Here is an 18,937-nt window from a genome sequence, read left to right on the forward strand (position 1 = left end):
ACCCCCTCACTGGTGTTAAATTGTACTTTACTGTGTGTGTACTTGTTATCCTTCCCAATGTGCACGCCCCTCACTGGTATTAAATTGTACTTTACTGTGTGTGTACTTGTTATCCTTCCCAATGTGCATGCACCTCACTGGTGCTAGTGGTGAGGATTGAGACTCCTTGATTGCTGGGCCAGTGCACGGGCTTCATAATGCCAATAATCCTTTTACAAACAAACTGGTTTGTCACAAGTATAAAAGGGATCACTGGAGTGGCGATTACAGCAGCATTTTAGAAAAGCAGTTATGCTGGCAGCTTAAGTTGAATGCCACTCATTTCCTTTGTCTTAATGATCACACTAACATTAAGTCTGTCCTTACGTTGACATCCCTTTAGGAAATCAAATCATCTTTTTTTAAGAAAAACAAAGAATACAAATATGAATTTCATAGATGTGGCATTTTTACATATTTGTAAATACTATACATGTATAGTTTTATAAATGCTCTTTACTATGTTACTATGTTACTAGACCTTAAAAAGCTTTTAAAGCAGTACTTAAAATTTTTATTGGTTTAACAATCATTACATGACGTCTTCAATATTATACATAAGACAGCAACAACGTTTTATTTTGTTTAGAAAACATCTCTCATTTTAAAGGACAAAGGTGCTCATAAAATGCACTTTTTGGTTCATAAAATACTTTTATTGTGCATTCTAGGGTCCTGAGACTTTTTGTGTACAAAAAAGGAGATGACCGGTTTACTGGTATAAGATGATAATAAGTGTAACAGCTAAGAAACTATCACTGCTTCTGCACTTTTGAACTGGCTTATTACACGTAGAAAAGGACAGCTGTATTAACACTGAAAGAGTGGAAGACAGCAATGCTTTAGACATGACTATAATAGCAAGAATTTTAAGAAAATTGCCCTGCACTCCACCACCCTTACAATCCTACTGTAGATTACAATGAATATGATATGCAGGTTTATTTTTTATAGGTAACCATTGAATCCACACGGCCTACTACAAATGACACATTGGTTACCGGTGACTGCTAGAGCTACTCTTTTATTAGGTTCCCTATTAGAAGACCGAAGACGCATTCTTTCGAATGCTTCTTGGTCGAACTCAAAAGCCTGAAATGGCAAAATATCAAAGCGGCTTTTACGCAAATTCTTTCCCTGGGAAAAAATTTGCTTGGCCGCTTCAGCACTGTAGTCTGGTCTCGGTGTTGGTATATTTAAGTAGGGGGGTGTGGGGGGTGCAGCCCCCCACTTAATGTAATGTTTAAAGTGTTTTATTTTTATTTTTTTGTTGGAACAGCGATTTTTTCCCTAGGAAAAAAAATCGCAGTTCTGACAGTTCGAAATTGTAAGCTTTCGCTTACATAAGGTCGATTAATCACCATTTGCTTTTTTAAGCATTCTGTGATCTAATCTAGACCCTTTTATTAGCCATCCTTATTTATAAACTAATAAACCAACAGCAGTGCCCTAACTTTAACTACTAAACCTGCCAATAAAACTCCTGCTTATTTACTCAGAAATAACAGTGACAATGTACTTGCATATAATACAAGACAATCACACAAAATGACAACACACTCACAAATAATGACACCATACTCTCATACAGTGACAACTCATTCACATATAACAACAGCACACTAGCACACATGGACAATGCAGTAACATATAATGACAACACACTCGTACACAATGACACTGCACTCACATATAATAGCACACACACAAAATGACAATGCATTCACATATAATAACAGCACAATAACACATGTGGATAATGCACTTACATATAATGGCAGCACACTCACACAATGACAATGTACTCACATATAGCAGTACTTTGGATTATTTTGTACTCACATATAATGACAGCACACTCACACACAGTGACAACTTACTCACATATAACAATAGCACATTTACACAAATGACAATGCATTCATATATAATAACAGCACACTCACATATAACAACACACTAGCACACATGAACAACGCACTCACATATAATGGCAACACACTCGCACATGACAATGTACTCATATAATGACATCACAGTCACAATGACAACGTACTCATGTATAATGACACCACACTCGCATATAATAGCAGCAGACTCACACAAAATGACAGCGCATTCACATATAATGACAACATGCTCTCGCGTGCATGCGCGCACACACACAACAATAACAATGGACTCACATATAATGAAAGCACACTTGTACACACACGTATAATAATAGCAGACTAGCACACATGGACAATGTGCTCACGTATAATGATCACACACAATGAATGACAACGCAATCACATATAATGACAGCATACTTGAACACAATGGCAGAACCCGCACTAAACCCCTACTTAGACTGGTTGTCAGTAATACATTCAAAGATAAAACTGACCTCTTTAAATCAGCTTCCTGTTGGCATTCCAAAAACAGCAAATATCAGAATGGTTCCAAGCAAAATTAAAAGCAAAATTAAAATAGCACCTTTTCACTCCATATGAATGTGAACATCATAGGGGCAATGGTAAACAATGCACGCATTACATAGATGTCTTTCCTTATCACTGTTGCAGTATTCTTTACAACTGGAATATCCTGCTGAGGATAGCTGAATGTCCAGTCAGCATAACAAGGCCTTTACACCTTCCAGGTTCCATACATCAGAAGCATGTCTTACATCCAAGAAGTAAGATACATATGTGAAGTACAAGTGCCTAATTCTCAGAACTTCTTTGCTGCCAGTCAGAATGCTACCTTGTTTTTGGTCTGTAAGACATCTGTCATGTTGGTTCAGCTACCAAGCCTGCTAATGATAAGTCCCCTGTTGGGGTATGTTACTTCTTCTTTTTCTTCTTTTGGTTTTACCTTTTTACATGTCATCCAGGAAGGGAAAATGTGAGTGTGGGAGGCAGATTCCCCATAAAGACAGACATGAGCAGTGCCTTATTGTTTGGATGCTATGCACAAATACACTCAGTGTGATATCTGTCAGGTATTTGCCCCCAAGACTCTCTGCAGTCATCTGCTGTCCCTTTACTTGGAGAACCAGAGTTTAAAACTATTAGCTCAGGGTACTATGGCTTCTGAATCTGCTCACCCTGACCCTTAGCCTCCACTTAAGAAAAAAGCCGAAAAGGAGTGCTCTGACTCAATGAATGTCCAGTATCCTCTAAATGTCTTCATTGAATTGAATGAAAGACTTGAGAACCACTCAGTGCCTATGCCAGCTTCCTCTGTTGCGACCCAGTTGGAGGCTGACATCGGGCTTCCTACCTGCACATCCACCAAGGCTCTGCCTGCATCTGTTGCAGATGTGGAGGGGGAAACCACTGCTGATTATCTTGGAGGGTCTTATGGGGATTCCCCAAATACTTGTTAGGGAAGAGCTGCCTGGTACCCTCATTGAATCTAAGCGGGCCTATATTACCATGTCAAAAGACATGCTCACTGAACACTTCTTAATTGACATGGAAATATCAACTTGTCAAAAACCTGAATGGCCGAGTTAGCAAATTTTTTCCTAGGGGAAAAAAATAGCTCAGCCATGCAGAAAAAAAAACACACTTTCAAATCCTACAATGTGGGGGGCTTAACCCCCCACACTCCCCAACTAAATATACCAACTCTGTGATTGCAGTACAGTGGGGAAAATGGCAAATCCCCGATGATGGCCAAGTAATTTTTTTCCCCTGGGAAAAAATTCACTGACTTGGCTGTTTGGGTTTTTGACAAGTCAATATTTCTGTGTTGATTAAGAAGTGTTCGGTGAATATGTCTTTTGACATATTAATATAGACCAAGCCCCTAAACGCGGTGGTGTGCACAAGCTGACAAGGTCCCAGGCACCTTCAAAAAGGTTTTGCTACCACCAGCCAACTCAAGAAGACCACCCACTCCCCCTAAAGTGTTGATCCATCAGTGGAATCCTCTCCTGCAACAGTGCTATCACAGTACAAAGTCCCAGGCACCTTCAAAAAGGTTTTGCTACTACCAGCCAACTCAAGAAGACCACCCACTCCCCCTAGAGTGTTGATCCATCAGTGGAATCCTCTCCCGTAACAGTGCTATCACAGTACAAAGTCCCAGGCACCTTCAAAAAGGTTTTGCTACTACCAGCCAACTCAAGAAGACCACCCACTCCCCCTAGAGTGTTGATCCATCGGTGGAATCTTCTCCTGTAAGAGTGCTATCACAGTACAAAGTCTCAGGCACCTTCAAAAAGGTTTTGCTACCACCAGCCAACTGAAGAAGACCATCCACTACCCCTAGAGTGTTGATCCATCGGTGGAATCCTCTACTGCAACAGTGCTATCACAGTACAAAGTATGTGTTAACATATGTGTTACTTACCCTTACCTCAGAACCTACTTTTGTGCCAGTTTTTATACTGCACCTGGTCAGCCTCAACACATCTCTGCATACCCCACCACCACTTCCCCTTCTTCACCAGCCTTCAATTTGTTCTTCTGCCTACCTACCTTATGACTGCCCACTCTCTGTTAACTCTTTCCCATTTCTGTCCAGTCTCCCACTGTTATAACCCCCTACCTCACCTTACTCGTCTGTTCCTCCCTATGTCTACTCTCACCCAGGAACTCCCCTCTCCACTATCCCTCCACTTACCTTCTTAGCCTTGTTCTCTGTGAACTGCCTGCATAATCTTTCTCCATAGATCTAGGCACAAAAATAAATAAAACAGAATAACAGGAAGAAGTGTCTTCAAACTATAAGCTTTGTCCATCCTGTTTTTCTACTAGCAATCCTACCCACTGATTGTTTTATTTGTAGAAAAACAGCACCTCCAGGACGGTGCTACACCAACTACTGGTGCTACTAGGAATCTGTTTTCTCAGTACTCGAGACACTACATCACCCTCCCCCCTTCCATGATGCATTGCATCTGATAAAAGCCACACTTAGGCTTCTGCGCCATTTTTTCCAATCACCAAGCCCCTAGCCATGGTAGTGTGCACAAGCTGACCAGGTAGGCTCTCAGTTTTGGGGGATAGGAATTGCAACAAAGCTGTATTTTATTCTGTTTTAAACTTGGATACATCAGTACAGTTGCCTTCATATCTGAATGGTTTTGCAATCTCTTCTACTGAATGACATACTTGCTGAAATGGGAACTTGAAATGTATTGGTCAAACTGTACCAAGTTAATTCTTAATGTTAGTTAATTTGCTTACTGTTTAAGTCCTCCTACAGTGAAAATGCATGTATGTACCTCTACTGTTTAAGTAAGGAAAGGAACTGCATGTGGTTATGTCATTTAGATGACGAAAGGGATTATACATCTTCTTAAGTGACAAAAGTGTTTCTATGTGTTTGTAGCACTCTGCAAAGTATATACTTATAGTCACTAGTGTATGTATTCTATGCTGTGTAAGTAAGGAAAGGAACTGCATGTGTTAATGCTTTTTTAAATGATAAGCAAGTTCTGAAGTGACAAAAGTGAATGTGTGTGTGTTTGTAACACTTTGTAATGTATATACTTATAGTCGCTAGCTTCTGTGTAAATGATAGACAAGTTCTGAAGTGATGAAAGTGATTGTATGTGTTTGTAATACTTTGGAAAGTATATACTTATAGTCGCTACCTTCTACATGCTGTCTAACTGCTCATATGGGTCTGTATGTGCTCATGCTTACACTTATAGTCTTTAGCTTCTGTTTAAATCATGGACAAATTCTGGTGATGAAAGTGATTGTGTTTGTACCACTCTGGAATGCATATACTTACAGTCGCTAGCCTCTCCATGCTGTTTAACTGCTCACAGGGGCCTGTCTGTGGTTATGAGCACATTGTAAAAGGCATACTTATAGTCCCCAGCTTCTCCACCTAATCTGCTTGTTGTATGTATGCTTACATTGATTAGGACACGGCTTTATTTGCTAGCTTCTCCACCTAAATTGCTGCATCCCTTAGCATAAAACTTTAACTGGAACTCAAATATCAAAGTAAGCTGACTGCCTACTAGTACTGTTTGGCGGACACATTAACCATAGAGTTGTCCTGTTAATTATCTGAGTATTACTCTGTTACCAGGCCAAGAACTCCCACATTTTGAAACAGTGCTAGCTGCATTTTACACTTAGTCGCCTCTTGTGCTAGTACCTATTTCTATCTTTTATAATATACTGGTATCATTCCCAAACAATAAAGCCATGAAGCCTTGCTGCTATATTTCTGGTTAACCCAGCGCTGCCAGGGCAAGACTTGCTACTTTAGGACGTACAAGCTGAGTTAATGGATGTAGTCTGATGCTGTTAACATGCACATTTAAGTGCACTTTCTGGTAAACAGCTAAACAGCTAATTCATATAGCCCCATTGTGACTGTAATGTTTATTTAAATCTAGCTAGGACACAACTCCATACTTTGCTAAGCTGTACCTAGCGGAGTTATAGTTAATAACCTGTTGTTGACAGACTGAATACTTGTAATACATTTACTGCTAGTGGCCATCTTTTAATTCACTAATAGTAGGGAAAAGTAGTACTACTCCCTCCCTCCTGCTCAGACCTCCACTCCTCTTCTCTCCTGCCTTGTTCAAGCCAACAATGCTCTTTCTTACCTCACCCTTATCCTTTTTCTCTGTCTTTACTTTACAGGTCCCAGGCACCTTCAAAAAGGTTTTGCTACCACCAGCCAACTCAAGAAGACCACCCACTCCCCCTAGAGTGTTGATCCGTCGGTGGAATCCTCTCCTGCAACAGTGCTATCACAGTACAAAGTATGTGTTAACATATGTGTTACTTACCCTTACCTCAGAACCTACTTTTGTGCCAATTTTTATACTGCACCTGGTCAGCCTCAACACATCTCTGCATACCCCACCACCACTCCCCCTTCTCCACCAGCCTTCAATTTGTTCTCTTGCCTACCTACCTTATGACTGCCCACTCTCTGCTAACTCTTTCCCATTTCAGTCCAGTCTCCCACTGTTATAACCCCCATGCCTCACCTTACTCGTCTGTTCCTCCCTCTATCTACTCTCACCCAGGAACTCCCCTCTCCACTATCCCTCCACTTACCTTCTTAGCCTTGTTCTCTGTGAACTGCCTGTATAATCCTTCTCCATAGATCTAGGCACAAAAACAAATAAAACAGAATAACAGGAAGAAGTGCCTACAAACTATCAACTTTATCCATCCTGTTTTTCTACTAGCAATCACGCCCACTGATTGTTTTATTTGTAGAAACACAGCACCTCCAGGATGGTGTAGCCCTGCTCCACTTGCCCTCGCTAATATTCGGGCTCACTTCGCTCCCCTACCCTACCCCCATTCCCACCCACACCCTTATCACTTAAACTTATACATACAAGCCACACCCTCCATCAATTCTCACATTCCCAATTATCCTATCACAACACACCTAATATTCCCATAGTAACACACTCCACCACATCCTTACTACTACTCCCTTATTACTACACCCACCCCTAACACACATAGATTTTACCTTTTACACTACCACCCTTTCTGAAGCTACTTAAAATGTACTACATCAAATCTACCCAGTTATTGAAAGCATTACTCTTCCAAATAACAGTCTCCATCCTACTCCTTCTTACCATCCTCACCTCTTACCACACTCAACTTCATATCAACACCCCACCCCCATGGCAAACACAATCCATAACCAGTCCTGTAAACATAAAAACCTTCCCTATATCACCAAATGATCTCAACTACTGGAAACCCTTTCCTTATTTATACAAAAAAACTGACATATAAAACTAACCTGCACACTTCTCTAAGACCAGCGAAAATCATACAAAAGTTAACTAAACTCTACCAACAGCTACTCCAAGCACTCACTTGCTGTGGCAACATTAACCCCAATCCAAGACCCCATACCCCAAATAGCACAATCCCAAATCACCTAAATCCACTATACCACAGACCTACCTCATCTCTCCTATATTTCAACATAAATGTTAGAATTATACTTAACAAAATACAAGACCTCCATGCCCTACTTGCTTTATATAAACCAGAGGTCGTAGTGTTAACTGAAACATGGCTAAAACCAAAACACCACAATAATAGGCTTCTCAGGCCCCTGATCCCCAGCCTCCTGCCCCTAAGAAGACTTTTGTATAAAAGTCTTTCCTCTGATCCATCTGTTATTTCTGTGGCTACTGGTAATCCATCTAAGTTGCTGTCCACCTCTAAGCTTTTGCCTTCTAATAAATACAGCCATGCTATGGACAGGTATGGAAAAAAAGTGTACACTTCTGCTACCTTAGTTTTCAAGGCCATTAACTAGCAGACTCATATGCCTAGGTATGTACTGGCTCTTCCTTCTAAGCCTGGGTCTCTGACTCTCAGGCAAATGCTTCTACCATTTTCTGTTTAAATTCTGCTTCTCAGGTGGCTCCATCATTCTATTAAATGCACCTATGATGCTGCTGATACTTCCTCTAGGGCTGCTGTTTCTGGATCTGTGATGAAGTGGTACTCTCAGTTGCATCATTTTATTAAATGCACCTATGATGCTGCTGATACTACATCTAGGGCTGCTGTTTCTGGATCTGTGATGAGGCGGTACTCTGAGTTGTACCTACAGGCTCTTCTTGAGGACATCAAGGCTAAATTATTGGATTCTCCTTTGGGCAACCAGAATCTCTTTGGCACTGCAGCTGCTGAGGTTTTTAAGACCTTACAAGATAAGGGTAAAGTTATGCAAGATCTGAAACAAATCTTTATTTCTCCTTTTCCTAAATTTCATAGAAGTTTTTCATCTTCCTTTGTAGGCAGCCTAGATAGCCTTATAGAAGTAAATGGGCTTCCAACAGAGTTTTTCCTGACAAGACTTCTTAGTATTCAAAGGGTCAAAAGCCTGCTTTCCCTGACAAATCTGCTTCTACTTGACATTCAACCACTTTTACCTTTTGGCCAGATTCCTCTGTCTCTCTAGCTGACTTTCTCTTCCTGTCTGGCAACAGATCACCACTGACTTTTGGGTGACTTCCATTATCCAAAATGGTCATTTTATGGTTTGGATGTCCCTTTCCCATTCTCAGGCCTTCCTCAATCACCTTCTTGCCAGCTGCCTCATTTTCTTTTTGTTCTTCAGGATCTTTCAGTATAGGCAAACTATGCAGCCTGTTTGCCCCATCTCAGCAGGGCAGGATTTTTTACTCCAGGATGTTTCTGGGTCCAGGAATGAGAGAGCTTGGGGCCCCATTCTAGATCTCTCCTTTCTCAACACTTTTCTAAAACTTTCTTCCTTCAGGATGTTGTCTCAGCAGACACTGGTTCCACTGTTGTTTCCTATAGCTTTTCTGGTTCCCCTGAATTTGAAATATGCTTACCTACACATTCCTATTCAACATCTCTTCAGGAAGTTTTTACTTTTCTCTGTTTCTTCCTCACATTATCAATTTTCTGCTTTGCCTTTTGGTGTTTCTACAGCTCCGAGGGTCTTTACCAAATGTCTGACTCCAGTGGTAGCCCTCTGCAAAATTCAGGGAATTCAGATATTTCCTCATTTGGATGATCTTTTGATTCAAGCCCTCCTCTCAGCAGGTGCTACTTCGGGAAATTCACTTCACCATGCTTCTTTGCAGTGTGGGGTTCACCCTAAATCTGAAAAAGTCTGTGTTGACCCCCCCTTTCAGGACCAAATGTTTCTTGGATACATGATTTACATGAATTGCATCCCACCCCAAGGTCCTGTCTTTGATTGCTTATTTTCAGTCTCTTCTCCATCTTCCAGTCCTTCCTGCAAGGACATTTCTGCAAGCTCTAGGGTACACGGCATCCACTAATCCAATGGTTCCCTTTTCCTAACTCCATATGAGAGGTATCTCAAGACTGTTTAGCTTCAGCACTGCCATCCACTGTATTTTTCCTTTTCTGTCTTGCCCTGTCTCAAGCTTGAGCTCCACTGGTGGATTCACCAGCTTTCCCTGAATACAGGTCTATATTTTCATGTTCCTTTACCCACTAAGGAGCTATACACAGATGCAGTTGATCAATGCTGGGTAGCTTTCTCCAGCAACCTCCAGGTCCAGGGACTTTGGTCTTACCAGCAACTGGCAGACCACATCAACAACAAGGAGATGAGAGCTTTCATTCTGGTCCTTCATGCCTTCCAATCTCTTTGAGTTCCAGATCCTCTAAGGATTTTCACCTACAATACCAAAGCCATGCGGTACATCAACAAGCAAGGGGGCACAAAGTCTTAACTTCACTGATGACTGGCTCTTCAGACTTGGAATTTTGTGGTATGCCATCGATTGTTTCTTCAGTTGAGTTACATTCCCTCATAGCACAACCTTTGGCAGACACTTTGAGAAGGTCCAGGATAGATTCTCATGAATAGATTCTTCACTGGGAGGTGTTCCTAGACATAGTACATCAGCAGGGTATTTTGCCTCCTCTCTGAATAGAAAACTTCCCCAGTTCTGTTCCCCAGTGTCAAATACCCTGGCTTGAAAAGTGGACACCCTGTCTTTTTCCTGGAAGGGGATTTTTCTGTATGCCTATCTCCGTCTTCCTCTGCTACCAAATATCCTGCAAAAGATCATGTGGGGCAGTCCCAAAATCTTGTTGGTGACTCCCTTTTCACCCAGACAGCACTGGCTTCCCCCTCTATTTCATCTGGCAAGGGGCAATCATTACAAGTTACCTCACAGACTGGATCTTCTCACACAGGACACGAGATCTCTCATTCACTTTCATTTGCCCACTGTTTAGTTGACTCTGTGTGTGATTTTTTGATTCCTCTTAGATGCCAATTTTCAGAGAAAGTGCTTTGAGTTTTGCAACAGGCCAGAAAACCCACTACTAGAAAATCCTATGAGGGTAAATGGAAGAGATTTTCTGATTAGTGTTTCAAGCATGACCTCAACCCCTTTTCTTTGGATATTCCTGCAATCCTTTCTTATTTTTGTAAGTTGCTCAATGCAGGTCTGACATATTCATCTGCTTGTCTATCTTTGAATCCACCCCTTGCTTTTTGTTTTGAAGTCAAACAATTTTTGAAAGGTGTCCTTTATAGTAGCCCCCCAAGAAAACCCATTCCTCCTCCTTCTTGGGACCTTAATTTTGCTCTGGAGAAATGATCTCAAGTTTCTTTTGAGCTTGCAGTTTTCTCCTCCTTGCTGCACTGTACTTGGAAGATGGCACTGTTACTGGCATTTACTACTGCTAAAAGAGTCTCTGAACTGCAGACACTCATAGCAATTCCACCTTTTTTGTTTTTCACAAAGACAGAATGCCTCTTTGTACTTATCCTTTTTTATGCTCAACGTAGTCAATGATTTGCCTTTGAGTCAAACAATTAATCTTCCTTCTTTTTCCCCCTTCTCCACAGATTGCTAGGGAAGGCTCCGAGGACCAGAATGACCAGAAAAAAGGAAAGGATTCCTTCTGATTCATCCACAGACAATTAGCTGAGTGTAAGATGTACAAAAATAATGTTACAAATTTATCTAAATGTGACCTAATTTCTGAGCATTATAAAGTGCTGAATTAGGGTTTAATTTTTTTTCCCCAAGTAGTGCAGTTGATATTTTCAGCACTGTTTTAGAACTGAAAAAATACACAAGACTGTTAAACTTAAATTACATTTTAAAAAATGTTGAAAAGAATGAAAGTAAATATGTTAAACCATCCTGTTTTAACCCACCTTTGGTACACACTTTAAAAATGTTTGAGAATACTTGTGAAAAACAAATTTGAAGTTTGTTACACAATAGTAAAACAAGGTGTAAATATTACAACTTAACTAAGAGTGAAAAACCTGCTTTGAATGAATTAAAGTCTAACAGTATGGCTAGAATTATGAAAAGTGACAAAGGTGGTGCTTTGGTTGTGATGGATCAAGATAAGTACATTCATAGTATTGAAGCCGTGTTAAGTAATATCTTAGAAAACAAGGCAGTCAGTGCAAGTGATGTATTAACATGTTATCTGAGAATTTATTCTTTTTTGTTTGACAGTTTTATGAGGGTAATTTTGACAAAATTTCGTATGATTTTTGTAAAATCCCAAGTTAGGGGTTTTGTTTGGAATTTAAAAGGTCCACAAAGACCTCAATCACCCTCCATTTAGGCCAATTGTTTCAGTGCCTAATTACATCACAGAAGAAATTTCCCTTATGGTTAATTCTTTTTTAAACCCCTTAGTCAGTAAAATGAGTTCTTTTTTACAGGACTCTTGGGATATTTTGGAACAGTTCAGGAAATTTAATGACACCTTTTCATTTGACCCACGAAAACCTATTTTGTTCGCCATTAATGTGGTATCACTTTTTATGTGTATTCCACATGAAACAGGAGTAGAATATGTCAGACAACATGTTGGTAGATTTTCCAACTTCTCTAATGACAAGTGCAACTTTGCTGTGATCTGACAGATGTTCTGTTGAAAAACATTTTTTTTATGTTTAATAACAAAGTGTATAAACAGAACAGAGGGGTTGCTATGGGGTCTCCAGCCACCCCTTTGTTTCCAAATATTGTTGTTGGTTGGTGGGATGGTGGGAACAGACATTTTTGGACCCTATTATGGGTAGATGCAGTCAAATTAAAAAATCTGTTGATGACTTGTTTTTCATCTTAGAAGGTGACCCGAACCAGGTGAAAAAGTTCATAGAGTGTTTAAATTCTGGTTCTGAGTTTCTAAAATTTACTTTAGGTGACGTGAGTTTAAAGGTTAACATTTTGGATGTCACCTTAGAGTGGGTAAAGGTACTGAAGAGATTTGTAAGCAGGATTCACTGTAAAAAACATTTACCAACAGTTACCTACACTACAAAAACTTTCATCCACAACTTATGAAAGACAACATACCCAAAGGCCAATATATTAGGGCCAGTCGATTGACTAGTGAAGACAGTGATTTTATTAATGAAATAGATTTCATTTGTTCACTTTTTTGGAAAGAGGTAACCATGAAGACAAATTGAGAAGTACAGCTAAGTATGTCATGGACAATCGGATGTCACTCTACCCCCCCCCCCCATATTACAAGTTCCTTACAGTGGCTCCAAAGTTTCAAGCAAGTCCAACAAAGAAATATTTTGCAATTTGAACATGACTTTGGACAGTGGATTGATAAGAAGCATTATACAGGACAATTTTAGAGGGTAAAACCCCACCCCCATTTTGTGTACAAAAATCAGTATAATTTAAAATTATTATTTGAGGGTGAAAAAAAACAGAGAAAAGGACTATTTTACACACAAACAAACCATATGGCATGCACAAATGTGGAAGCTGCACCGTTTGTAGGTACATATTAGAGGGACCTTTTGTAAATTTGACACATTTGCCACACACTGTTCCAGTGTCAGGTTATTTTAACTGCAAAACCAAAGGTGTGGTGTACATTGGGTTATGTTCTCATTATACTCCATATCAGAATGACCACCTGGGTTCTCTGTGCCAGGATTAGCGAACACTACTATGGCATAAAAAAGAAAGATAGTAGAAACATATTTTTTAAACACACCTTGAAGTGCCCCAACTATAACTTCCTTTTTTCAGTTCTGGAACAGGGAACACATCATATAAGGGGTAGGGATTTTAAGACAGAGTTGGAACAAAAGGAAGCAATGTGGAAGATCAGGTTAAACTCTGACAAAGCCCCAAGGTTGAATGATGTAGTTAACATCAAGTGTTTCTTACAGAACTGCAGGGTTCACTTGAACAAATATGTTTTTAACAGAAGTATATGTCTTTAATAGTTGAGTTTGTGATGTCACTTAATTGTGAGATGAAGATGTACTTTTTATTGGCTTACAGATATTTTTAAACTGAAGGGTTTTCACAGTTGAATGTGTTGTTTTCTGATGAAGTCTAATGAAAGCAGAAAATAAATTGTTGTTTACGCTAAAATTTGTGCCTCCTGTTCTCAATCTAAGTTCCAGTTCTTGTGGCTTGCTGTGATATTCGGGAAGTTTCAGTCTGTTTTTGTAGTCAATGATTTGTCTTTGAATCAAACAATTCATCTTCCTTCTTTTTCCCCCTCTCCACAGATTGCTAATGAGAGGATTCTTCACACCTTGGATTTACATAGACAGCTAAGGTATTAACTAAACAAGATGAAATATATTAGGATGTTTGAGCAATTTTTATTTCTTTTCATTACAAGAAATTGGGTTTGGTAGTTTCTAAGCAAGCCATCTCCTCCTAGATCTCTAAAGCCATTTCCTTTTGCTACTCCTTTCATGGAAAACTGTTTTCTTCTTCTGTTCATACTCATTCTACCAGGATAGTTGCCTCTTCTGGTGCCATTTTTAGGGTTATGGATACTAGAACCATTTTGGGAGTTGCTACTTGGTCTTCTGTTCACACCTTTCCCAGACATTACAAACTGGATGTCATTTCTAGGGCCAGAGTGGATTTTGCCAGGGCCATCCGTCATGGGGTTTTGAAGGGCTACTCCTTGGCTTCCTTCTCCCATCCTCTCCAGTAGCTTTTGTACCCTTCCAGTCGTAAATAATGCTGCAACAGTGATAAGGAAGGACATAGTACAGTTTTGTAATATCTTGCTATAACAGTAGATGTCCTGCTTTCCACTGTTACAGTATTCTGTCCCTCCTTTCTTCCCCTTTTTTCTTCTCTGTTGCCTTTGTTCGGACCGAGTGGTCTTTCTCGCTTCTTTTTCTCCTTCTTCCATTCCTGGATGTATATTTGATTACTTTCCCCTTGGGTTTCTCCGGTTCTTCTGGGGCAATTCAGTTCTAAGTATTAGGCACTTGTACATCACAGCTGTACTTTATGCCTTGGACGTAGGACATACATTTGATGTATGGTGTTGGAAGGTATAAAGGCTTTGGTATGTTAGCTGGACATTTGGCTATCCTTGGCAGGATATCCCAGTTGTAAAAAAATACTAAAGCAGTGAAAAGTAGGACATCTGCTATTATGGTAACAACTTACACAACTGTACTTTATCTTCCAACTTAGCAGTTATATGGTTGATTATATATAGGTGTGGTATTTTAACATTATCTTTTGTCGTAAGTTTTCATTTTTTTTATTTGTTTTACATTTTGTTAAATGTGCTAGCATGGTCATTAATACAATATGTGAACCAAAATGTGTATTTTATAAGCAGCCAAAGTGTTACTAAATTGTTCTGTGAACTGTAACTGTGTTTTATTAACTGTGATTTGTGTATGGTCTACTGTGAATCCAGGTTGTGGCTGAAATGGATGGGCAGACCAGTCCACCTACCTGGTACACAACACATACGTACATGTGTATACATAAATAAGTAAAATATACTACTATGCTAAAAAAAGAAATTGCATTCAATAACTGTTTATGACATAAACAAGTTAATTAACAGCACTACTTATAGACAACAGCATGGCCACAGAACTGCTATTGGAACACAAAGAACTGCACCTTACAGCTGTGAGCAGGGACGATATTATTGACAGCACAAGTACTGCTTACAGTACTTTGTAACAGCGTTAAGAGCATTTGGATAACAGCTAAAAAAAGTTAAGGTGATATTACCACTTTTTTCTTAGTCACCATGAACAGCAGCAGGTCACATTATTAATGTATCACTCAGGGAAAAGAGTCGTGTATAATAACATGTCAGGAAAATAAATGTACTACTAACACTTACCCATCCATGTGAACCTGCCAGTATCCTTCTCTGGTGACAGACAAGTAATGGAAATCCCCTGTGTAGTACTTGGGGTCTGTACCTCCCAGAAGAAGCTCTCCACCAGGCTGAGTCTCTGGATTCCTGCATGTAAAAATAAACATGCATAAAATTTCAAAACGTTCATACTCCATCACCAACTTCTGTCTCTGTGGTAGAAAAGTCATGACTGATTCTTCTCTCCTTTCCCGCTACCAACTAGACCTCTACCTGAATATGGCTTGTGCAGGTTGTACTCGGGGCTTCATCCTTCTAGACCACAAAGCCAGCTAACAGAGTGTAACTTTTATTTTTAAAATTTGGAATAACTAAATTGCAACTGGCCCTATATTTCAACAGTCATGCTGCTAAGATGCCTATGAATGTGCACGTCTGGATTCATACTGCATCAATCTTTTACATGCACTGTGCAATTCTAAATAAGTGTTCACTTGTTAATGCTGCTGGTCTACTCTTGTAGAAGTGTATGTGGTCTTGTCATCATGACTGGTTACTAGAATTTAAATAGTTTCACTGATTAATATAAATTCCTTAAAATGTGTGCATTTTTTTCAGTCCCCTAACCTACATTACAGACATCTTCACTTGTCTTCCATGAACCCATTCCTTCTGGTGCTGCACTGGTGGTGAAGTCCTTACAGTATCCCTTGCAGAAATATGAGCCCTCCCATTTCAGGGAGCTTTTAGTCTTTGAGTAACTCCAAGTGAGTTCAGTGCTCCACATTCCTAGGTGGCGTTATGTATGTGGCTGAGGGCAGGGCATTTTAGACATGCAACAGGAGGGAAACCTAACAGTGGCAGAGTACATGTGCTGTCATACATATCACCACACACAGTGACATACTTTTAAGTTCACCCTGCTACCAATCAACTGACAGCCTGTTCACAACCAGGAAATGCTCACTATTCTTCCCTGGAACAAAGCTGGCTGTGACCAATCACCCACAGCCATCCTCCCAAGATGGTTAAACTGATGATGCCACTTATCCCCTCCTTGTGCAACTCCTCCACTTCCCATGCCTTTATCTGAAGTCTGGGCTCCACCTCTCAGCCACATGGAGTCAGACACATTTTTGCATTTACATTAGAAAGGTCTAAGAAATGGTGCTCGATAATCAGAATGAAGTGCTTATCTAGTTATTTCTTTGACATTCCAGGCCACCAAGTAGCATCAGCCACAAAGGTGTGTCTTGGAGCATAAGAACATTCCTCCAGTTGGGCAAACTCTTCCCCCTTGCCTGCATCATCAAACGCTCAAATCACTATTCAACTCTCCCCCTTAGTCATACACACACCCAAAGTGCAAACCATTACCACAGCAGAAAAATAATAACTTCGCCTAACCCTAGATCCACCTCTTTCTTTCAAGATACAAAGTAATTTAAATGTTTCGAAAGTAATTTCCCAATAACTACCAGATGAAAGCAGCCAACTCCATATTAAATCAACTTACAGGAGAAGCTATCAGAATAACTCTGAATAAAAGCATCTTTATTCCAAGATTGGAACATGCCCTGCCAGTTATATTTTTTTTACTCATCATACAGCAAACAGAATTCAAACCACTATCAATGCAATTTATAGATTCATAAAGCTTTTCCCCCAACTAGGACATGACTGCATAACAATACAAAGCCAACTGGCTTCCAGTGACACTCTGTTCTATCCAAATATTATTATCCTCACTAACTTTTACAATGCAAAATAGTAGATGCTGCTCTTCTCGTAGGAACAAATTAAAATCTCTCCATGCTCACTCAGGAGACAGGAAAATAACGCAATGACTATCATCAGACCCCTATCGGACACACTGCTGCAGAAAAAAGCTTCAGTAAACAGACCGTGCAAATTGGAATCATCTTCCCACTCAACCAAGGCAGATGTCAGATCCAGTCAGCATTCTAACAAACAGATCACTCTCAGATATCACAGTCCCCACAATATGGAAACTGTCACACACAACGCCAATTCATAAAGAAGGACACTCCATGGAAATATTTAATTTCCACCCAATATCTATACTATCCCCTCTATCTAAAATCATGGAAAGGTATATACACCAACAATTAATGAAATAGCTACTCCAAAGCAAGCTGCTCACTCAAATTCAGTATGGGTTCAGGCTAGATCACATCCACTGCATTACTATCCTTCACCAATGCTGTTAACAATGCCAAGGAACAAGGTTACCTAGTATCAGCAGTATTTCTGGACCTCTCAAAAGCCTTTGACAGTTTCACACTCATTACTGCATAACACACTATCCAGCCCAGGTTGCTCCTCCAACACATTTCAGTGGTTCCATAGCTACCTACATGATCAAAAGCAAGCAGTAAAACGGTGTAACCAACTCTCCCCCTTCCTACAAATCCCTACAGGAGTCCCCCAAGGCTCTATTTTAAGACCATTACTATTTAACATATTTACCAATAATCTATACACCTCCTCTTCCCCAGGAACATTAATACAGTATGCAGATGACACAACCTTAATCTGCACCTCCCATACTCTCCCTAAAGTCCTATTCAAAACTCAACAATCATTCACAGCAATTGGACCCTGGCTCACAAGGGCCCAACTCTTTCTAAATCCCAAAAAACAAACTTATAATCTTTCACCCCGAAAATACCACCTTTAACCCAGACAATTTAATATTCTTGCCGCTGACAAAACCATCATAGACGTCTTACAAGAAACTAAATGCTAGGTGTTACTATCAATAGCAAACTCATCTTTGACCTTCATATCCAACAAAACACCAAGAAGACACACAAATAACTAGGACTCCTTTATAGAAACAGACAATTCTTTACCACTCCAGCCAAGATGACTCTGCCTGCTCCCCTCCCTATTATACAGTTCTGCAAACCTCCACCAAGACTAAATTAGAACAATGCTACAACAAAGTTGCAAAAGTCTGCGACTAACTCCAACTACCGTACACATCACTGTATACCACAAAAAAAAAACTAAACTAGCTGGAATTATCACACCATCTAGTATATACACCCCTAACTACAACACACAACCTATAATATAGAACCACTGCCTGTCCTGCCCTAGTAAACTTAATACAAGACTACAAACCAAACAGACCTCTCAGATCTGAAGATAAAAACCTCCTAGAAATCTACAAACCTTCTAGAAACCCAGGAGAATCTCTATACTCATACTCTGTTGCCAAAGTATGGAACACCCTCCCACCTAACATTAGGCTAACTCCTAGCCTACCTCTTTTCAAAGTCTCACTAAAAGCAAAT

At 39.9% G+C, this 18,937-nt stretch overlaps 1 protein-coding gene across 1 annotated transcript in view; it reads right to left on the reverse strand.

Annotated features, from left to right (window-relative positions):
* Nucleotides 1–18,937, reverse strand: part of CTSD (cathepsin D) — a 267,770-nt gene that overhangs the window by 69,216 nt on the left and 179,617 nt on the right. Inside the window, exon 6 of the mRNA XM_044059071.1 lies at nt 15,639–15,761. Within this exon, the coding sequence (XP_043915006.1) occupies nt 15,639–15,761 (123 nt within the window). The remainder of the gene's footprint in view (nt 1–15,638; nt 15,762–18,937) is intronic.

Source organism: Protopterus annectens, chromosome 17.part0 (genome assembly GCF_019279795.1).
Source record: "Protopterus annectens isolate FY-2018-M chromosome 17.part0, PAN1.0, whole genome shotgun sequence".
In the NCBI taxonomy this organism is placed as follows: domain Eukaryota; kingdom Metazoa; phylum Chordata; order Ceratodontiformes; family Protopteridae; genus Protopterus; species Protopterus annectens.